We start from the raw sequence: 20,270 nt of genomic DNA, 5'->3' as shown, positions 1-20,270 counted from the left end.
ATGAACCCGCATGGTTCTGTAACTCTGAGAGTGTAAAAATGGAACCAAATGGACCCTAACGGCTCCATTTGGTTCCATTTGTTCACTCTCAGAGTTAAAGACCTGTAAGGGTCCATTTGGTTCCATTTGTACACTCTCAGAGTTAAATTAACATTGATTTTACAATATAAATTGGGGTCCCAGAGGTATAAATGGCATTAAATGGGGGTCCGTAGCCTAATACATGTCAAACTGGGGGTCCTTGACATTAAAATGGTTGAGAATCACTGCTAGAGAGCCATAAAAACCTTCTCTTATTGGGGTCCCTGGCTTATCTTTTCAAATGGGGGTCCGTGGGGTAATAAGTGTCTATTTGGGGGTCCTTTACATGAAAAAGTTTGAGAACCACTGGTCTATAGGTTATGCTATCCTGCAGAGGTCTTATAACTCTATTTATTACACGGCTTGGTTGAATGCTCGATTCTGATTGGTCAGTCATCGGTCATTATTTCTGGATAATGACCGATGAGCTCTATAACGGACCGCTGTGTAATCAGAGACTCAGAACACCTGCTCATGTCAACCTGTGCTGCTTGGTTATATGCTTTATCCAACATGACAGCCATGTAAACAAACAAACAATGTCATTTACAACTAAACGTTGCTCTCAAGAATGTTTTTGAAAACATTTGAAGTGGGAAATAGACGATGCAATAACGAGAAGTCTTTCTATTTGATCCACTGCACTTCCTTGTTTATCGTGGCACAACAACGGGGGAATACCAAAACGCTCGCCCCAAAACACAGTCGCCCCGGGGCAAATCCGGCGGTATTACAGGCAAATCGGCAGTAAATAGAATGGGGGGCGAGTGTGTTTTGGGGCGAGTTTTTTTCCATTTCGTCATTTGTTTTTGCGAGGCGAACTTGTCCGCCCAGCCCAATACTTATGGAATACTTTCATTGCCGTAAGCAAGGAAATACTTCGTTTTGTTGTTACTTTTGGGTAAATGTATTTATGTATTTATTAAGTAGCCGTGTAATAATCAGGGCGATTAACCACCTCGGCTGCGCCTCGGTGGTTAATCGCCCTGTCGGGCTTTAAATTTCAATAATGACTACCTCCCCATGCATTATCCCTTGCATATCCATCGTCCAGAGGTCTTATAACTCTATATATCCATCGTCCAGAGGTCTTATAACTCTATATATCCATCGTCCAGAGGTCTTACAACTCTGTCATCTTGTCTCTCTCCAGGATATGCCATCCTGCAGGCCATCATGGAGAAGGCAGGTCAGAACAACTGGCAGGTCAGCGCCATATGTGTGGAGAACTTCAACGACGCTAACTACCGCCGTCTGCTGGAGGACCTGGACCGACGGCAGGAGAAGAAGTTTGTCATCGACCTGGAGGCCGAGAGGCTCACCAACATGCTGGAGCAGGTGATGCTACCATATATGGGCATATACATATTAATGACATGCAGGTGATGCTACCTAATATGGGCGTATACATATTAATGACATTCAGGTGATGCTACCTAACATGGGCATATACATACCAGTAAGACTCCCTAATCGGGAGATAAGCGACCGTAGGTCACATGTATACAGAAGAGGGCTGTAACGGCGATTGGTTCCTAGTTGTGTGGGCAATGTATAGTTTTGTTTGGTGGTCTAAGAAATGTGGTGGCAGGCATGTTGATGACATGAGTGTAGACATACTGTGTAGTGTGTAGCAATTTGCGTGTTTTTAGGGGCAAAACTGTAGGAGTAGTGGGCAAAAATGTGTTGTGAAAAGCGGCCTGAAGGTGGCGCTAGAAGAGGGCCATGTGAGAAATTAGGGGTGGGGTGTCCGCGTTGCCTTGGCGGACGAATAGGTACCGGCCGCGGCTCTCCCGGACGCTCCTAGCCCGAGTTACGGCATTTTATGTGAGCTGCAGTGGCAGGGGGTCCTCCACTGGGGGCGCCACCACTTTTGCATCCGTTCTGGAGCACCAGGAGTGGGTGGTCCCCGGGAATGCCCCGTGAGCAGCCCCGTTGGGGTGGTCATTTGGTAATTAGTCCACATGTGCTCATTTTTTACACTTGGGGGTCCCCGAGGCAGCTGGGGGTCCCTGGAGCTCCGGGGGTCCTTGGAGGGTGTAGTTTGGCAGGTAAGGAGTGTGTGTGCAAAATCTGGCATGGATCGGGGCAACGGGTGCGGAGATATGAGCAGGGCAAAAGTGTGACGGGACGTGTGTGACGGAGTGACGTGACGGACGGACACCTGGAGCAGGTTTCTATAGTAAATGCGACCTACGGTCGCAATTAATGACATTCAGGTGATGCTACCATATATGGGCATATACATATTAATGACATTCAGGTGATGCTACCATATATGGGCATATACATATTAATGACATGCAGGTGATGCTACCTAACATGGGCATATACATATTAATGACATTCAGGTGATGCTACCATATATGGGCATATACATATTAATGACATGCAGGTGATGCTACCTAATATGGGCGTATACATATTAATAACATACATACTAATGACATGCATAAGCAGCTGATGTTACCATATATGGGCATATTATTATTAGTCTGTATGTTCTTGAACACTCTACACACTGTATCCTGATCTATCACCATCCTGTCATTAATAGCATCACAGTTCAGTCCATTTATAACATCATGACAACCCTGGGAAGTATCACATTCGAACCTCATAAAAAAATCATTGAGCTCATTAGCTCTAGCCCCCTCATCTAGAGCAAATACGGGCTTCCTTTCTGATTTCATATTGGTCATCTCTCTAATGGAGTCCCAGAGTCTTTTTGTGTTTAAATTGGCCAAGTCTTGTTCTGCGCGCTCTCTGAATTTCCTCCTTGCCACGCTCATTTCAATGCTCAGCTCCTTTTGTGCAGCCTTCAGGGCTGCTGTGTTCCCCGATCTGAAGGCCACATTTTTCCTCCGAATACACTCTTTGATCTCCTTCGTTAGATACGGTTTATTATTCTGATATTTCGTTATAGTTTTCTGTGGCACAATTAAATCAACACAAAAAGAAATATAGGCTGTAATAGCCTCCGTAGCCGTGTCAATATCTGCATCCTCAAAGAAAGTGTCCCAGTCAGTACACAGGAAGCATCCTTTCAGCTCCTCAGTGACGTCTGTAGAACACATATGCACTGTCTTCTTAACCGGCTTACTGGATTTGAATACAGACCGGTATTTTGGAATAAGATGGACAGTGTTATGGTCGGACATGCGTACATTTTTGTCATCGGTGGTACCTAGTGGAGGCCTGGCCCTCGCTACATAGGCCCCTTTTATGTTCCCATAACATTTGTCTAGGATTTTATCCTTCCTTGTTTTGCATTTCACATACTGTTCGAATCCCGGCAGGAATGTCTCCAGCTTGCAATGGTTCAGGTCCCCCAAAACAAGCATGGTTGCATCAGGCTTGTCCTGGAGGTGCCGGTGCACACAGTCCGCAATCCGACTGGCTGCTCTGGTGGCCTTAGCATCTGGTGGGACATACACGACACATACAAAGATGTTAGAAATCTCCCTAGGTAGGTAGTATGGTCGTAGTGTGATGCATAACAGTTCGAGGTCGGTATTGCAGATGTTGTCCCTGATTGCGACGTTACTGCACCAGCTGTCTCTGATGTAAACACAGAGGCCCCCCCCTGTTAGCTTTCCAGAGCTAGCCGCCCCTCTGTCAGACCGTATTAGCGTGAATCCTTCAATTTCTACGAGGCTATCTGATACCCCCTCATGGAACCATGTTTCTGTGAACACTAATAGCCCCGATTCACGGTATTCATAGCTGACCTTAAGTTGTGTCCGTAGTTCGCCCATTTTCCTCCTTAGCGACCGAGCATTGCACAGCAGTATGGCTGGTAGCGGCAGCTTAGCCGCTCTCCTAGCCCGCTGTCTGACGCCGCCTTTCCTTCCTCTTCTCCTGGCCCGTCCGGGTTGCCGCAGTAGCTCCTGCCGCATCAGTTCCCTGGGGACACAGGTTAGCAGGTTCGGCGGTGGTGGTATCTTGCCCTCCCGTAGCTGTAGCAGGTCCGTCCCGCTGTACACCAGACGTTCACCCGTAGCCTCGTACATCAGGCACTCCACAGCCCAGTTGCTGCTAACCAGGATTAGCCATGCTACGAGTAGCCACTCAATATCAAATAATAATATAAACTCTCACAGTGTTAATTACTGTTGATCCATAAGGTTCAAAAGAGAATGTTTTAAATATGGGTTTTGCTCTCGTTAAGATTGGTCTCCTATTAACTGAACTTAACCCATTAAGACCGGGAACGCATCTGTGTCATTTTAACATTTCTTTGGCTATTCAAAAATAGCAGATATACAAGCTCATAGCGCGGCACCGCGTGCCATTTGTATGTTGTATTGTATTTGTACGCGCGTGTGTGTGTGTGTGTGTGTTTGTGTGTTTGTGTGTGTGTGTGTGTGTGTGTGTGTGTGTGTGTGTGTGTGTGTGTGTGTGTGTGTGTGTGTGTGTGTGTGTGTGTGTGTGTGTGTGTGTGTGTGTGTGTGTGTGTGCGTGCCCTGCGGCAGCGTGTCTCCTCCATCATGCCAGACCATGGATGCAAACAGCAGCACATCTCACACAGAGAAATAATAAATAGTGTCACACGGTGGCACCGCGGTGGCCCTGCGTGCTGTCACCGTACTGCACACACACACACACACACACACACACACACACACACACACACACACACACACACACACACGTTGTTTAAATGCCGGTCAAACGCAGCACGGCGGAACATAAATCATGTCGGTTCTGTACGGTACAGAATGTGTCCCAACTGTCATATTATATCTGCTCTCTCTGCAGTAACATGATGTCATCTCTGTGGTTCCAGAGGAAACCTTGTATCTCCATATAGTTCAACTTTCTTATGTTTTTTTTCTTTTTGTAAAACTTAAGTTTTCCACCGCGACAGACAGTGACGATACCAGACCATGTTCTATAAAGGCTCTGTTTAGCCTGCGCTCAAATCCAGTCAAATCCCATCTTTTGGCCCGACTGTTCACACTGCATTTGCAAAGTGACCAGCTGGGCTCACATCACCTCACACTAAGTTCAAACTTAGCCTCGTTATAGCTGAAACACATTCAATCCGGGAAAGTATCTGTGTCATTTTAGATTTCTTTGGCTATTCAAAAATAGCAGATCTACAAGCTCATAGCGCGGCACCAAGTGCCGCGCTATGAGCTTGTAGATCTGCTATTTTTTTTAAATCGTGAAAATGTGTGCAAATCTTTGAATAAATATATATTTTTAATGCGGTCAGGAACGAGGCGAAGCCGAGTTCCGCGCGCATCACTGAAGTGCCAATAATGTAAGGTAAAGCACACCCTCGAGTGTAATATTGCGATTATACAACAGTTACCAACAAAACACATCCAAATGTATTGATATTGTGGGGCAATTAATCATAAAAATGTTTCGCTATTGTCCGTTTCCCTGTAAAGAGAAGAGTTTTTGACTGAGAGACATTAAATAGTCCCTGTAGCAGCGCTTTGAGTTTGAGGCACCGTCTCATCAACACAGCTGAGCTATCAATGCTTGCGCAGTGGAATGAATTCCAGTAGGCTATATGCTCCGGCGTACGACCGTGTCACGTGGCCAAAATAACTGATCTACAAGCTGACAGATCGGCTATTTTCGCCGTGCGATACCTTTGTACGATAAAGTATAACATACACTGGACTGTTAACGAAATGGGAGTAGTTTTACTTTATACAGGAGGATATTTATAACCTTCTTACCATTGATCAACCGTAAGTCCACCAAATAAGTCAAAATTAACAACATAGTCCATTTTGCATAGCTGTTTGTTCTCCAGTGGCGGCGGTGGGTCAGGCTACTGTCTGTTTGTTTTCCTACCGTGGGACAGCTTGACTCCACAGCACAGCTGTGCCATATGTGGTCTAATCAGGTGCGGACTCAGTGCGGAGTGATTTATTAATGTGATTAGGCCCGTGCTATGATGCTGGTTTGAAGCACGGCTAGATAGCTATTTCAGCCAATCAGATTGCTTGGTCGGAACTACCTGTTGTATAATAAGTATTTATAAGAGTTTATAAAGGCAGCTGTGCATTTTTTTTTTTGAAACTACTAACTGCTGATGTCTGGGTACGAAGAATAATGATGACATCATGATCGTTTTACATACTGTGTACTGTACTGACATGGTGTAATATTGTCCTAATTTATATAAATGTACATTGTAAATGTCTAGCATTCAAAACCAGATCTATTTCTTCTTTCATTCAACCCTTTCTACTATTAAATATGAAATGTAATGCATAGTGATGATATGAACATTAGAGCGGGGTTGTTCACGTTTCCAAATGATAAAATAACATATTTATTGTTTACACACACACACACACACACACACACACACACACATTATTAACATTTCCTGTTGTCCTGAATTTAAATTTGAACCCAAACCTTTACTATTAGTTGTAACAGCTGCTAGCGCCCCCTGCTGCTTTCCAGGTCCACTGCAGGGGAGAAGATGTAAAGGCCGTTGAGTCAAAACGTGAAACAGGATTTACATGTTTTTATTTCCTTCCCCCGACGGGGCTCTGTGGCAGATGTCTGCTTTCACAGTCACTTCATCATGGAGATCATCATGTGTGTGTGTGTGTGTGTGTGTGTGTGTGTGTGTGTGTGTGTGTGTGTGTGTGTGTGTGTGTGTGTGTGTGTGTGTGTGTGTGTGTGTGTGTGTGTGTGTGTGTGTGTGTGTGTGTGTGTGTGTGTGTGTGTGTGTGTGTGTGTGTGTGTGGGTGGGTGGGTGGGTGGGTGGGTGGGTGTGTGTGTGTGTGTTCAGCGTGTCGTGTGTGTGTGTGTGTGTGTGTGTGTGTGTGTTCAGCGTGTCGTGGCTGTGTGTGTGTGTGTGTGTGTGTTGTGTGTTCAGCGTGTCGTGGCTGTGTGTGTGTGTGTGTGTGTGTGTGTGTTCAGCGTGTTGTGGCTGTGTGTGTGTGTGTGTGTGCCTGCGTGCCTGCGTGCGTGGGTGTGTGTGTGTGTGTGTGTTCAACGTGTCGTGTGTGTGTGTGTGTGTGTGTGTGTGTGTGTGTGTGTGTGTGTGTGTGTGTGTGTGTGTGTGTGTGTGTGTGTGTGTGTGTGGGTGGGTGGGTGGGTGGGTGGGTGGGTGGGTGTGTGTGTGTGTTCAGCGTGTCGTGTGTGTGTGTGTGTGTGTGTGTGTGTGTGTGTGTGTGTTCAGCGTGTCGTGGCTGTGTGTGTGTGTGTGTGTGTGTTGTGTGTTCAGCGTGTCGTGGCTGTGTGTGTGTGTGTGTGTGTGTGTGTGTTCAGCGTGTTGTGGCTGTGTGTGTGTGTGTGTGTGCCTGCGTGCCTGCGTGCGTGGGTGTGTGTGTGTGTGTGTGTTCAACGTGTCGTGTGTGTGTGTGTGTGTGTGTGTGTGTGTGTGTGTAGTCAGACTGTCATATCAGCAGGGTGTTTACTCATTGCGGTGGACATTGATTGGACCGCCCGTTCATTTGTTTGGACACGCCTCGCCTCGCCGCGCTGACGGCCCCCCCCCCCCACCATTACTGATGCTCTGACACGCTGTGTGTGTGTGTGTGTGTGTGTGTGTGTGTGTGTGTGTGTGTGTGTGTGTGTGTGTGTGTGTGTGTGTGTGTGTGTGTGTGTGTGTGTGTGTGTGTTTCCTCCTCCAGATCGTCAGTGTGGGTAAACATGTGAAGGGTTACCATTACATCATGGCCAACCTGGTGAGAAACCTGTTTGTTTGTTTGTGTCTTTTCTCAGCCTGATAAATGCTTCGTTTTGAGCCGGTGTTGTGTTCAGTAAATAGCAGATCTACAAGCTCACGACGCGTCACGAATGTGACGCGTCGTGAGCTTGTAGATCTGCTATTTACGGCATTGGTTCTCAAAGTGGGGTCCGGGGACCCCTAGGGGTACTTGAGGGGGTTCCAGGGGGTCCCCAGCTAAATGATGGACAGGAACCAAATGGACCCTTATGGGTCTGTAACTCTGAGAGTGTACAAATGGAACCAAATGGACCCTAACGGGTCCATTTGGTTCCATTTGTACACTCTCAGAGTTACATTAACATTGGTTTTACAATGTGAATTGGGGTCCCAGAGATAGAAATGCCATTAAATGGGGGTCGGTAGCCTAATTCATGTTAAACTGGGGGTCCTTGAAATTAAAATGGTTGAGAATCACTGCTAGAGAGCCATAAAAAGCTTCTCTTATTGGGGGTCCCTGGCTTATCTTTTCAAATGGGGGTCCGCGGGCTAATAAGTGTCAATTTGGGGGTCCTTGACATGAAAAAGTTTGAGAACCACTGATTTACGGCATGCAACACCAGCATTCAACTAACTATAAATCAAGCTTCTTTCTTTCTTTCCTTCCTGGTCTTGTCTTAATACACAGTTGTATGACGTTGTCCCACAGGAACACACATAGTAGAAAACATTGCAGTGCTTTGAGCAAAGATTTTACATTATGTTGTTGTTTTTTTGTTTTCTTTTTTCACTACCCAGGACTTTCTATTTTGTGCGGAAAATTTGAGGTTAACATACACTCACAGAGAGAGTTTATCCCAGAAAGACCTGGAACTGTGTCATTTTTAGATTGCCGAGTGCCGCGCTACGAGCTTGTAGATCTGCTATTTTTGAAAAATCGTGAAAATGTGTGCAAATCTTTGAATATATATATTTTTTAAAGCGAACCGTTTTTAACTCTTTAAATCTTTGCTTCTGGGCGGTCCCTGGAACAAAATATTTTGATGGGGGTACGCGGCCAAATACATATCATTTTTGGGGGTCCAAAGATTGAGCATCACTGATATAGAAACATACATTTTTCAGAATACTGTTGAGATTTAGGAGACAAGTAGAATCGGCTTCAGGTCTCAATGGGTTAACTTTCTGCTGTTCTGCTGTTCAGTGCTTTAGTAGTCAGGGTGCAGTCACACCCAATTTTCATTCTGCTTATGCGGCGCCGTGGTGGTTTCTGCCAAATGCTTTTTAATGGAAACGGAACGTTTAAAGTAAAGAAAAAATCCTGGCTCTGTTCCCTTTGAAAAGCATTGGGCAGAATTAAAGTTTGGTTTGACCGCGTCCGTAACACATTCATTCACTGTGTGGTTTAGGGCCGGTGAATTAATATTCGAATAACGAATATTCCTTCGAATATGGAGAAAATATGTATATTTGAATATGAAAATGAATATTAGAATATGTTTTTAATGTCTATTTGACAGGGACAATACAAAAAACAATGTATCAAGTTATAAAAACAAACACAATATATGTTTTATTGGATCCAAGCACTCGATACATTGTTTTTTGTATTGTTTCTGTCAACATTTTTTTTCTTTTTTTTTTTTACAAAAAAAAAAAGTATAATAATAATATTCGAATATATTTGAATATCTGCCAATTTTTAAGACCAATATTCTAATATCATGTCTGAGGAAAGTTGACAGCCCTAGTGTGGTTAAACATTTGTAAAAGGTGTGTTGATTCGTGAAGATCACTATTTGGCTTAATTTCCACTTCTTTGTGTATGTATATGTTCTAAAGTAGCAGCTGTAAAAGCTCCCAATGTGTCACATCACGCATCTGTGTCACTTTAGATTTCTTTGGCTATTCAAAAATAGCAGATATACAAGCTCATAGCGCGGCACTCGGTGCCGCTCATACAAGCTCATAGCGCGGCACCGAGTGCCGCGCTATGAGCTTGTAGATCTGCTATTTTTGAAAAATCTTGGAGAAAGAAAAAAAAACGTTTTAGATTTTTTTTTCAAAAAACTGTTAGGATTTAGAAAACATTTGTAAGAACGGCCTCAGGTCTTAAAGGGTTAACTGGCTGCCGTGTTAATTGGTCAGATGGGTGGGCCGCAAAACTTGAGATTTCCAGGTGGGCCCCTGATCCAGAAAAGCTTGAGAACCACTGTTCTACGACACAGTGATGCACACAACACAAGTATGGCAGACATACATTATGTAGAGCTGTCCATGGTGCTGAAATAACAAGCTTACAGTATGTAGAGCTGTCCATGGTGCTGAAATAACACACATACAGTATGTAGAGCTGTCCATGGTCCTGAAATAACACACATACAGTATGTAGAGCTGTCCATGGTGCTGAAATAACACACATACAGTATGTAGAGCTGTCCATGGTGCTGAAATAACACACTTACAGTATGTAGAGCTGTCCATGGTGCTGAAATAACACACATACAGTATATAGAGCTGTCCATGGTGCTGAAATAACACACATACAGTATGTAGAGCTGTCCATGGTGCTGAAATAACAGACATACAGTATGTAGAGCTGTCCATGGTGCTGAAATAACAGACATACAGTATGTAGAGCTGTCCATGGTGCTGAAATAACAGACATACAGTATGTAGAGCTGTCCATGGTGCTGAAATAACACACATACAGTATGTAGAGCTGTCCATGGTGCTGAAATAACAAACATACATTATGTAGAGCTGTCCATGGTGCTGAAATAACAGACATACAGTATGTAGAGCTGTCCATGGTGCTGAAATAACAAACATACATTATGTAGAGCTGTCCATGGTGCTGAAATAACAAACATACATTATGTAGAGCTGTCCATGGTGCTGAAATAACAGACATACATTATGTAGAGCTGTCCATGGTGCTGAAATAACAAACATACATTATGTAGAGCTGTCCATGGTGCTGAAATAACAAACATACAGTATGTAGAGCTGTCCATGGTGCTGAAATAACACGCATACAGTATGTAGAGCTGTCCATGGTGCTGAAATAACACACATACAGTATGTAGAGCTGTCCATGGTGCTGAAATAACACACATACAGTATGTAGAGCTGTCCATGGTGCTGAAATAACAAGCATACAGTATGTAGAGCACTCTGTGGTTGACCGGAGTCCCACAGGGCTCCATACTAGTGTCTGTGTGTTTTCTGTTGTTGTGGGGAAAGCTTTCACTGATCGGCTATTTTCTGCTTTTCCCCCTGTGTGTTAAATGTGTTGACCAAGACTAAAGGTCATTACACACCTGCGATTATGCGAATATACGCAAAATTCGGTCTCGGTCCGAATAAATAAAAGACGCTTTTTCGCTCCGCGAATCTTAGTCCTTGACATGAAAAAGTTTGAGAACCACTGCTTTAATGTATATAAGGCGTATTAGCCAGGAATCCTTTTAAGTGGTTAACTATCTCCCCCCCCCCCCCCCTCCTCCCTCAGGGCTTTAAGGACATCAACCTGGAGCGCTTCATGCACGGGGGGGCCAACGTAACGGGCTTCCAGCTGGTGGACTTCAGTAACCCCATGGTCATCAAGCTGATGCAGCGCTGGAACAAACTGGACCAGAGGGAATACCCTGGTTCTGACACACCGCCCAAGGTACCTATTACTACTGTGTGTGTGTGTGTGTGTGTGTGTGTGTGTGTGTGTGTGTGTGTGTGTGTGCGTGCGTGTCTGTGTGACTCTCTGATTGGCCTAATTTATGTGTCTTAGAACCAGTGCTGTAAAGTAATTAAGTACATTTACTTAAGTCATTTTTTTGGGGTATTTCTACTTTACTAGAGTATTTCCAATTTTCAGTACTTTTACTTGTACTCCATTACGTCTCAGAGGCCAATATTGTACTTTTATCCACTACAAATGTTTGAAAACTTTAGCTACTAGTTACTTTGTAGATTTAGATTATTATTACAAAACATACATTAACCACTTCAGCCCTAATGCACATTGTGAGCTTGTAGATCGGCTATTTTCAAATGATTTCCATACATTTTAAACATTTGAAAACTTGTGAAATGGGACATTCTGCATACTGAGTACTGTAATGAGCATAATGAGTACTTTCTACTTTTGGTACTTTAACCCTTGATGACCTTGCAGGATTATGCCTAGGCTAAAATGTAACTCATATAACATGTTATGTAGACAGATGCCAGGTCATTGCCGAGCTCCTATAGTGTGTATAGTGTATATAGTTATAGTTATAGACAGGGGTGCACATAACTGGTGCGCATGCGCACCCAAAATAAATAATGCGCGGCACATCAGACGACGCGAGGCGCTTTTGTGTACCAACAGCTGGGACAGGAATTTCCAAGCTTTTATTGTTTAGCAAAACTAAAAAATAAAAGCCTGGAGATCGAGGCTAGGAATTCACACATGCACGCACACACTCACACATGCACGGTGATCAGGGACGTGCACAGATAGACTCTAGGTGGTGCTAGAGCACCTGCCCTTTGCCCTCTTGACCAGAAGTGCCCTTTTTTCTAGTTTACAGCAGGAGTCTTCAACAGGGGGTCCGGGACCCCTAGGGGGTCCTCAGAGTTACTACAGGCGGTCCGACAAATCTTTATGTGATATGATTTTTCTTTTTACCATAACCACTCGAAACCTAGCATCCCTTTTCTGAGGAGAACTTTAGCCAAAAATAGCCGATCTACAAGCTCACAACGCCTCGCGCTGCGAGGCGTTGTGGGCTTGTAGATCTGCTATTTTTTGGCAAAGAGGTATAGGTGTAGAGGGAAAAAAGAGCAGACCAAGTAAACAAAAAAAATATATAATATACTTGAGCACCTGCCCCTCAAAATGTCTGTGCACGCCACTGATTATGCCTAGGCTAAAATGTAACTTATAACATGTTATGTAGACAGATGCCAGGTCATTGCTGACCTAGCATCCTATAGTTTGTATAGTTTATATAGTTATAGTTATAGACAGGGGTGCACATAACTGGTGCGCATGCACATCACCGTGCATGTGTGAGGGTGGTGCCCATACACAATACACACCCATGGGGGAGGAGGCGGGAGGTGGAGGGGACGCATGCTGCCGTGCACGTGAGTGTTGCCTCGACACAGTCAGTCGCGCGACTCTCCAGGCACTCGTCACCGATGATGATGAACGCACCGTGACGGTGCAAAATATGCCGTGAAGAACGTCCCAATCTGGCGGATAAAATCAGCGCAGCACAGGGCACCAAGCTTGGGGAGGGCACCAAACGGCGAGAAGGAAAAAAAACGGCGAAAAACTGCGGAATTTAGGCGCTACAACATTGAAACGCACCAGTGAAGCGTCCTTTTTTTATTTTTTTATATATCTACTACAGTGGAGAAGCTGTGCTCCTGGGGGTATGGGGGTATGGGGGTTAACGCTCTATAGACCACAGCTATGGTTAAACACACTGTCAGCCTGTAAGCCAGAGTGATGAGGATGTCAGTGTGTGTGTGTGTGTGTGTGTGTGTGTGTGTGTGTGTGTGTGTGTGTGTGTGTGTGTGTGTGTGTGTGTGTGTGTGTGTGTGTGTGTGTGTGTGTGTGTGTGTGTGTGTGTGTGTGTGTGTGTGTGTGTGTGTGCGTGCGTGCGTGCGTGCGTGCGTGCGTGCGTGCGTGCGTGCGTGCGTGCGTGCGTGCGTTGGTGGCAGTGGCAGTGGGCTAATGAAGAGGTCTCACCCCTCCAGCGGGGGGGGGGGGGGTATAAACTTAATGAACTGCCAGCGTGTAAAATGAGCTCATGTCGTGTCCCCTTCTTCCTCTTCTTCCTCTCTCGTCACTCACTGCCTGCATTCCACTTCCACTAGTGGAAGGATTACTAGAGCAGTGGTTCTCAGCGTGGGGTCCGGGGACCCCCAGGGTTCCTTGGGGGGGTACCAAGGGGTCTCCGTCACTATCATTTTAACCACTTTAACTGTATTTGATATGTTGGCTATTCAAAAATAGCCGATGTACAAGCTCACAGCGTGGCACAAAGCTGTTTTTGAACATTTTCGAAAAATCGCGATAATCTTTGGATGATTTAGATTTTTTTGGTATATATATTTTAACATAAATCTTCTCTTCTGAAGGTCCCCTGCCACAAATACTTTTCAGATGGGGGTCCGCGGCCAAAAACACATGCATTTGGGGGTCATTGACACGAGAAAGGGAGAACCACTGAACTAGAGAACCGAAGTGTACATCACTGCCGCTAGAGGGCGCTAATCTGGGTCACCATGTTTTTTGTTATTTTTCATAGAAAATACCATAGGGGTCAGAATAGCATAGCATAGCAACATAGCATTAGAACTAGAAATAAACAAATGACTCCAGTGATTTCACTCATATGGATATGAACCGTCATGAACCATCAACTGACGGTGAAAAAGTACTAATGTATCCAAAGGGGAAGAAAATAAATCAACATTCTCTAAACACAGATGTTATCAAATGTAACTCATTATCATAAACCACACAGAGTCACATATCTGACAGAATCACCACCGGGCTCATTTTTTTAAATCTTCCTCACATCTATCTCCTCCTCCTCCTCCTCCTCCTTCAGTACACGTCGGCTCTGACCTACGACGGTGTGATGGTGATGGCCGAGGCCTTCAGGAACCTGCGGCGGCAGAAGGTGGACATCTCCAGGCGGGGCAACGCCGGCGACTGTCTGGCCAACCCGGCCGCGCCCTGGAACCAGGGCATCGACATGGAGCGCACCCTCAAACAGGTAAAGAACCAGGGCATCGACATGGAGCGCACCCTCAAACAGGTAAAGAACCAGGGCGTCGACATGGAGCGCACCCTCAAACAGGTAAAGAACCGGGGCGTCCACATGGAGCACACCCTCAAACAGGTAAAGAACCAGGGCGTCCACATGGAGCGCACCCTCAAACAGGTGAGAGAGAAGAAGCATTGGAATAGAGCTGAGTCGTCTAGCATTTTTGTAGAAAAAAAAAGTCATATTTTGACTATTTGGGACAATTTTGACCATACGTCAACATATGCCTTGAAGGGCGGGCGAAAAAGTCACAATATGACTTTAGGGGGAATATAGGATTTACGATTCCGTGCCAATCGAGACATACTGTAACTCGGACGGTGCTGAGTCGGCTCAAAGCGGACTTCACTAAGCTTGCTCGGCGGTGCCTCCAGTGGCTCAGGTCCGCTTGAGACGGCGCGTTTTAACCGTTTTTTTTAACGGGTCGTCAAAAACGCTGAGAACTGGACTTCCACGTTGCTAAACGCTGAAGTCCCAACCACTCTTCAAGGCACATGTTGACGTTTGGTCACTAAGTCACAGTATGAGTAAAGTGAGACAGTGTTGTTTTTTCATTTCATGTGAAAGCAGGGACTCATAGCTACACTTTGCAGGGACGTGCACAGATAGACTCTAGGTGGTGCTAGAGCGCCTGCCCTTTGCCCTCTTGACCAGAAGTGCCCTTTTGAAAAAAAGAAAAAAAAAGTTTTTTTTTTCCCAGTTTACAGCAGGGGTCTTCAACAGGGGGTCCGGGACCCCTAGGGGGTCCTCAGAGTTACTACAGGGGGTCCGCCAAATCTTTATGTGATATGATTTTTCTTTTTACCATAACCACTCGAAACCTAGCATCCCTTTTCTGAGGAGAACTTTAGCCAAAAATAGCAGATCTACAAGCCCACAACGCCTCGAGGCGTTGTGGGCTTGTAGATCGGCTATTTTTGGTAAAGAGGTATAGGTGTAGAGGGAAAAAAGAGCAGACCAAGTAAACAAAAAAAAGTATAATTTACTTGAGCACCTGCCCCTCAAAATGTCTGTGCACGCCACTGACACATTGTAATATTGGTCTGGTAATATTGACCCACCGGTTTTGTAGATATGGCTTATAGAGTGATGTCTTGCAGAGATACTCTGACCACAAGGCCTCTGAGCTGGTTTTTAAATGTACTCGAGGCAAAATACCTTCCATGAAAAAAAGGTTTCCCATAGGAATGAACGACTAAATGGAATTATGGACAAATCACACAGAACTCAGTGGAGACGATGGCGTTAGGAGAGTGGAGAACACAGCAGAATGGAGGAAAAATAATAAAAACCCATTTCAGCTTATTTTTCTATTGATTTTTGTTTTACCTTATTTGAGAGAGCAGTGGAGAGAGAAATGTTCAGTTGAAGTAGTTATTGTTGTGGTGTTGGGTTGTGTATGTGTCCGTACGGTGGAGACACTGTGATGACTCAGCATGAAGCAATAAGAAGCTCCTATGGTTTTCACATTAGAAATCCTCAGTGTTCATTATTCCATAAATGTAACCAAATGGACCCGTGTGAACGCTGAGGATTTCACTGTGCTGGGTCAAGGTGTGTCTGCAACGCACACGCATGATATGTATTGTTCATTAATCAATATTAGCACATATTAACTCTTTGACTGCCAGATCAATAGTGTAATAGTGTGCCACTGCTGCCAGCAAAAACAGCAATTTTACTGTACCTTTGAAACATCATGGAATATGCTCTGTGACCGCCGTCCTCACAAAGTTGGGTTCGTTACACGCATGGGGTTATCGTAGTAGGGGGGAAAATAATAGTCATTTCAATGAGGCTTGTCCCTGCCATAAAGCAGGAGGAACGGAGATCTCATCTAACAGAGATATGGCTGTTTCACTGCAGGAAATAAAACAGCTTTTTTTTTTTTTTATTACGTAATTTCCGGGTCTGTCGTCATCAGGCAGTGGAAGCATCATTCATAGGATAGGTAACAGCCTCATCTACTGGAAAACCACTGAAAACAGCAACTCGTCGACGGCAGGCTGAGCCTTGGCAGAATTCGACGCGATAACGCATCCATGGCAGGCAAAGAGTTAATGCCTTGTCTATGTCTCGCTTCACATGTTTACCACAAAATGACATTTTGTGATTGTTTACCTGGCTGCCATGTTGGATACGGCGCAGAATCAACCAACCAGGTCGATATGTGCCAGGTGCTCTGAGCCTTTGATTGGACAGCGGTCTGTTATTGAGTTCAGCGGTCATTATTGAACAGACCAATCAGAATCAAGCATTCAAACCAAGCCGGTGTAACACTAAGCCTGGTTAACGATGTGTGTTCTTCCTCCTGTGTGCCACAGGTCCGGCTGCAGGGACTAACAGGTAATGTGCAGTTTGACCACTACGGCCGCAGGGTCAACTACACCATGGACGTGTTTGAGCTGAAGCCTAACGGACCCCGACGGGTAAGACCACCCACCCCCCCCATGTACCCCCCAATGTACCCCCCAATGTACCCCCCCCATGTGACCCCCCCAATGTACCCCCCAATGTACCCCCCAATGTACCCCCCCCCATGTGACCCCCCCAATGTACCCCCCCAATGTACCCCCCAATGTACCCCCCCCATGTGACCCCCCCAATGTACCCCCCCCATGTGACCCCCCCAATGTACCCCCCCATGTACCCCCCCAATGTACCCCCCCCAATGTACCCCCCCAATGTACCCCCCCCCATGTACCCCCCCCATGTGACCCCCCCAATGTACCCCCCCATGTACCCCCCCCCATGTACCCCCCCAATGTACCCCCCCCAATGTACCCCCCCAATGTACCCCCCCAATGTACCCCCCCCAATGTACCCCCCCCATGTGACCCCCCCAATGTACCCCCCCATGTGACCCCCCCAATGTACCCCCCCATGTACCCCCCCCCATGTACCCCCCCCCCATGTACCCCCCCAATGTACCCCCCCATGTACCCCCCCATGTACCCCCCCAATGTACCCCCCCCAATGTACCCCCCCCCCATGTGACCCCCCACATTAATCTGTCATCACCTTATCCCCCCTCACACCCTCATCACCTTTCTCATCTCATTTTCATCTGTGAAAACATAGTGCTAGTCATGGTCCATAAGGTTAGGAGTTCTCCTTAACGTGAATATAAGAACGCTCACCCTAAAACACGCTCGCCCTCGGAACGGTCGCCACCATGGTATTCCTAAACATAACCTCAGTAAAACTATGTCTAAACCTAACCTTATTCCTAAACTTAACCTCAGTAAAACTATGTCTAAACCTAACCTTATTCCTAACCTTAACCTCAGTAAAACTATGTCTAAACCTAACCTTATTCCTAACCTTAACCTCAGTAAAACGAATACAAGAAAAAATGTGGGCGAGTGTGTTTTGGGGCGAGCGTTCCGATTACCCTCAACGCTGTGCGACTGCTCGTGCATTTTCCTCATTGACCCGGTTTTGCCATGTCTAGACTTAAGTAAAAAACAGAAACAAAGACGTGTCTTTGATCGTTGAAAGCCGATCGTTCTCTGTGGCGGAAAAACTCCACTCCTAGAACGCCCACCTTTTTATGTAAAATCCACTGTTGTGGCCTGGAAATAAAACGCATCCTCAACACTGAGAAACGTACCGCCACCTCATGGATGCGGTCGTTCTTTATCACAAGCCGGTGTTTCAGCATCCAGTCTGTCTGACGGCCCACGATCTAAAGAACATCGTCTCTGTCAGTGTCGGGTGGAATCCTCATATGTCCAAAACTGTTACTTTTCAGGATTAAAATTCAAAACCATCAAAAGTAGCAGATCTACAAGCTCAAAACGCGTCGCTTCGCGCCGCGTTTCGAGCTTGTAGATCTGCTACTTTTGATGCTTTTGTGTGATGCTGTAGTGTGATCAAGTAAGGGCGTTAATTTATGAAAAAAAAACACAAAAAGTTGGAATCTGGAGTTAAGAGGTTTCTGCTCGACAACAACGACATTAAGAATGTATTCAGGAAGGTGTTCACTCTCCATTCCGACATCTCACCACTCCGACTAGTGGCCTCCGCGTGCGGTTAGGGTTAGGGTTAGGTATAGGGTTCGTCAACGTCGGAAAGGCGAAATGCACCCATTCAGGAAGACGGTAAAGCATCAAAGGCAGGTCTGCTGCCTCACAGGAACAGAAACACATGAAGAGACGCAATAAAGAAGGAAGCCACTGGAGCAGCTCCCCTGATTTAAGCCTTTTATTAAAGGTGCAGGTAGAAAGAAAGACGGTCCATCTGGTGGATGCATCACCTGACTCTGATGAGGATTTACCACTGAAGGCTTTATCTCTACTGCAGCTTTAATAAAAGGCTTTTTAATGGTCCACGTCTGTAGGCCTGTTTTCATTAACATCTTTACTGTTTGGCCAATTATTTTGAGGTCCATTTTAAAAAAATATGTAAAATCCATAGAGTTAAAAATAATAGAGACGCAATGAAAATCCCCGACCCATTCACTTACTACTGTAAGTGAATGGTAAGTACTGTACAGCAAGTAAGTACTGTACAGCAGTGGTTCTCAAACTTTTTCATGTCAAGGACCCCCAAATTGACACTTATTACCCCTAGGACCCCCATTTGAAAAGATAAGCCAGGGACCCCCATAAGAGAAGGTTTTTACGGCTCTCTAGCAGTGATTCTCAACCATTTTAATTTCAAGGACCCTCCAGTTTGACATGCATTAGGGCTACAGACCCCCATTTAATGGCATTTATATCTCTGGGACCCCAATTCATATTGTAAAATCAATGTTAATTTAACTCTGAGAGTGTACAAATGGAACCAAATAGACCCGTTAGGGTCCATTTGGTTCCATTTGTACATTCTCAGAGTTACAGACCCATAAGGGTCCATTTGGTTCCTGTCCATCATTTAGCTGGGGACCACCTGGAACCCCCTCAAGTACCCCTGGGGGTCCCCGGACCCCACTTTGAGAACCAATGCTGTACAGAGTTGCTCACCCAGCGCATACTCCCTTCTCACCCCTTCTTCCAGGTTGGGAAATGTGACGGGCGGGGCCTATTTGAGGCCTCTGTGACGCGTTTTTTTTTATCACTCTGCGGGTTGTTTCGCATGCGCTCTAGTGTCACCTCAACCCTGTGCGCAAGCTCGTGAGTCGAGCCCATTGGTCGAAACCGTTTCCGCTCGTTCATGTGTCCGGCCCCAGGCCGTAATAAGCTGCAGTACCTCTGAACGGCCACTATGTCCAATGCGCTTCATTGCTCCCTCTCCGTTCTGGGGGGATTGAGACAGACCCACAGGTTGGGAAAGGCTGGTTTACTCTAAGTGTGTGCTATGGATGTTTGCAGTTAAGTGTATGCTATGGAGGTTTACTGCAAGTGTGTGCTATGGAGGTTTACTGTAAGTGTGTGCTATGTAGTAGAGATGAGGGGAGGAGTCATACAGTGTGGTAGAGATGACGTTATGACATCCTGAGCCAACGCTGGCCCCTCCCTCCTACCAAGAGCCAAGGACCCACAGGAAGTCTGCCAACTAACTGAACACATGAGAGAGAGAGATAAGAGAGTGATGGAGAGAGAGAGAGAGGACAGAGAGTGATGGAGAGCGAGGGGATGAAATAGAGTGCCGTGGTGAGAGAGGTGGGGGGTAAATGGAGAGAGAGAGGGGGGAAGGGGGGGAGGGGGCGGTAGTCCATCAATCAGCCGGATGCTTTTTGGCCTTGTAGCGAATCACAGCAG

General features: G+C 45.7%; 1 protein-coding gene across 2 annotated transcripts in view; it reads left to right on the top strand.

Moving 5' to 3' along the window:
* The window catches only part of gria4b (glutamate receptor, ionotropic, AMPA 4b), a gene marked incomplete at both ends in the record, with an annotated part of 207,734 nt that overhangs the window by 123,218 nt on the left and 64,246 nt on the right, over positions 1 to 20,270 (top strand). For both annotated transcript variants that reach the window (XM_084075047.1, XM_084075048.1), the window contains 5 exons: positions 1,235 to 1,419; positions 7,701 to 7,754; positions 11,250 to 11,408; positions 14,347 to 14,514; positions 16,890 to 16,994. In XM_084075047.1, the coding sequence (XP_083931173.1) occupies positions 1,235 to 1,419; positions 7,701 to 7,754; positions 11,250 to 11,408; positions 14,347 to 14,514; positions 16,890 to 16,994 (671 nt within the window). The remainder of the gene's footprint in view (positions 1 to 1,234; positions 1,420 to 7,700; positions 7,755 to 11,249; positions 11,409 to 14,346; positions 14,515 to 16,889; positions 16,995 to 20,270) is intronic.

This window comes from Gymnoscopelus microlampas (assembly GCF_963454915.1).
Source record: "Gymnoscopelus microlampas genome assembly, chromosome: 12".
Taxonomy (NCBI): Eukaryota; Metazoa; Chordata; class Actinopteri; order Myctophiformes; family Myctophidae; genus Gymnoscopelus; species Gymnoscopelus microlampas.
Note: the sequence above shows the minus strand (reverse complement) of the source record. Positions and strands in the feature narration are given on the sequence as shown.